Source organism: Eleutherodactylus coqui, chromosome 4 (assembly GCF_035609145.1).
Source record: "Eleutherodactylus coqui strain aEleCoq1 chromosome 4, aEleCoq1.hap1, whole genome shotgun sequence".
NCBI lineage: Eukaryota > Metazoa > Chordata > Amphibia > Anura > Eleutherodactylidae > Eleutherodactylus > Eleutherodactylus coqui.
This window is the reverse complement of record NC_089840.1, coordinates 286,051,894-286,054,890: the sequence shown is the minus strand read 5'-3', so window position 1 is coordinate 286,054,890 and position 2,997 is coordinate 286,051,894. Positions and strand designations below refer to the sequence as shown.

The 2,997-nt window shown below is 43.4% G+C and overlaps 1 protein-coding gene across 1 annotated transcript; it reads left to right on the top strand.

Moving 5' to 3' along the window:
* The first annotated feature begins 1,302 nt into the window (after positions 1 to 1,302).
* On the top strand, positions 1,303 to 2,064 carry LOC136624952 (oocyte zinc finger protein XlCOF8.4-like). Its single transcript, XM_066598887.1, has 2 exons — positions 1,303 to 1,787; positions 1,870 to 2,064. Exons 1-2 carry the CDS (start codon positions 1,640 to 1,642, stop codon positions 1,956 to 1,958), a joined length of 237 nt encoding a protein of 78 aa, XP_066454984.1. The 5' UTR covers positions 1,303 to 1,639; the 3' UTR covers positions 1,959 to 2,064.
* Positions 2,065 to 2,997: the final 933 nt, after the last annotated feature.

The following is a 2,997-nucleotide window of genomic DNA, read 5'->3' as shown; positions in this document are numbered from 1 at the left end:
GGACGACTTATAGTTGTCATTGGTTTCATGTTGAAGTACATACGACTTTTGGATCGCTTTTCATTACATTTTTTTCTTGGTGACCAAAAATAGCGCATTGTTTATTTTTATGTGCATCATGTGGGTTAAATAATGCCTTACTTTGATAGATCAGACTTTTATGGACACAGCGATAGGAAATACAATTTTAGTTTTTATGTTTCTATTTAGATTTTTTTTATTATAAATATTGCAAAAGTCTGGTTTGTTAAACTTTTATTACCTTTAATTTCTAATGAATTACACTTTTTTAAACTAATTTTTACATATTTTTTTTAGGTCTACCATAGGGAGACGCAAATGGACGCCCTGTAGCGTTAAGGGGTTAAAGGATATGTTCACCTTTGCTCTCCTTTTTTTTCTTTAATCAATGTGTTTTTGGAAATGATTGTTTCTGATTGTTTACTTTTGATGTTTGCATTGTTTTCCAAGCCATTGCAAAATCCATGAGCGTAAACTGGTGGCTGCTTCTGAGCCGATCCTCTCATTTTCCTCCTTGAGCAATGGCCCGTTTACACATAACAATTACCTGTGTGATTGAAAAAAATTGCTCACTATTCATTTATTTGTCAGTATTGTTGACTTTCAGTCAGCATAAAAACTATCGTTGGATCGCTGCCTTTTCGTTCTGTGTAAATTCTCCCCAATCGATACAGTGGGGGGCGAGGGGGGGGGGGATGTGGGGGGGTGCTGATCATCTCACCAGCCCTCATGCTTCACCTTCTAGTATTCTTATTTTGTCATGGTCTGCTCTCCATCCAGATCATCTGCCCCCATCCTTCTACCCAAAGTACAGTTAGTGAAGCTCATCTCCCACCACCCTATCATTTTACCTAGATATGAGCAAATAAGTGTAGTTGATTACAATGCCATCTGTTCCACCACCAGCAATGTATCCCCTCCCCCACTAAATAGTAAACAGTGAGGTAGCATTGGGTGATATTGAGTGAGCATGGCTAAACAGCCTCTGAAAGAGGAGAGGGAGGGGAGCTGAGTGTGTGCTCCTTCATGAGAGACCAGCTGATCAGTGCTGAGAACATCCCCAGCCAGAAATTGCAAGGCAGGACTAAAGGCAATGCGAGTATCAAGTTTTATAAATGCATCAGAATGAAAACGCAAAACATAGATAATTAAATCGGTTCTTTCTGCAGCAACTTAGTAAGATATGTGTGTATTGATTTTTAACGCAAAAAGGTTTCCATAGCCTTTAATAATACATGGATATAATTAGAGATGTGAAGGACTCTGGAAATTGGTGAATACAAATGTGAACAGAACCTTAGTGACCGATGAATATAACTGGAGAGGTGAAAATCTCTGCAGGGATATTTATGGATGTATCTCCCCATAAACAGGATTACACGGTAGTGAAGAAGACTTCTAGTGATGGCTGTCAGGCCCCGATGTCTGATGGGCTCGAGGGTCTTCCCCATCCAATCACAGGGCCTCCACCTCACCCCCTGATACTGGAGGAGATCAATGAGCAGAAGATCCTAAAACTCACCAACAAGATGATTGAGCTGCTGACTGGAGAGGTGACGCTGCTGGGAATGCTGGGACATTATACAGTAACACTATGGCGGTATAACGTGTCTGGGTGATGATGGTATCATTGTGTTGTCAGGTTCCTATAAGGTGTCAGGACGTCACTGTCTATTTCTCCATGGAGGAGTGGGAGTATTTAGAAGGACACAAGGATCTGTACAAGAACGTCATGATGGAGGACCACCAGCCCCCCCTATCACCAGGTAATAGACAGGACTAAATCCACACGGCCTTTATTATTTGTATGTAGAGAATAAATTCAGTGGCTGTCTGTGTTTTCTGCAGCTAGATCCAGTAAGAGAACAGCAGCGGAGAGATGTCCCCGGCCTCTTCTTCCACAGGATGATCAGGTAGATGGAGAGAAGGTCTCATGAAATCTCCCCTCTGGTCTGTAGGACAGCTGGGAAGGTCTTGTGTTCAGTCTTATTATATGACTGATACTTGTGTAATGAGAAAGCTGGAGATGGCGGGATTACAGCCGACCGCAGACATTAGATAGAATCATAGAATGGTAGAGTTGGAAGGGACCTCCAGGGTCATCGGGTCCAACCCCCTGCTCAGTGCAGGATTCACTAAATCATCCCAGACAGATATTTGTCCAGCCTTTGTTTAAACACTTCCATTCCTCCTGTGGTAACCTGTCCCACTCAATCACCCTGTCAGAAAGCTTTTTTCTAATATCTAATTTGTGTCTCCTCTAGAGATGAGCGAGCACCAAAATGCTCGGGTCCTCGTTATTCGAGTCGAGCTTTTCATAAAATTTGAGAGCTCTATTCGAGTAACAAACCCCATTGACTTCAATGGGAGACTCGAGCATTTTTGTATGGGACCCGCCGGTTGTCGAGCTTTCTTTTTTTCTTCTTGTGTTTATTCTCTCTCTCCCAGCCACAAACTATCGTTGACGTGCGCAGCAGGGAGTGGTCAAATCTGACACATCAGCGGTGGGAAGGTGCCAAAACTGGGGCGGGGTTGAGCATGGCGTGATGCTCGCCCCAGTAGTGAGCACCATTGAGTATGCTAATGCTCGAATGAGTATTAAGCTCGGAAGAGTACGTTCGCTCAACTCTAGTCTCCTCCCTTTCAGTTTCATCCCATTGCTTCTAGTCTTTCCTTGTGCCGATGAGAATAGGGCTGATCCCTCTGCAGTGTGACAGCCCTTCAGATATTTGTAGACCGCTATTAAGTCTCCTCTCAGCCTTCCTTTTTGCAAGCTAAACATTCTCAGATCCTTTAACCGTTCCTCATAGGACATGATTTGCAGACCGCTCACCATCTTGGTAACTCTTCTCTGAACTTGCTCCCGTTTGTCTCTGTCTTTTTTAAAGTGGGGTGCCCAGAACTGGACCCAGTATTCCAGATGAGGTCTGACTAAGGAAAGTAGAGGGGAGTAATTACCTCACGTGATCTAGACTC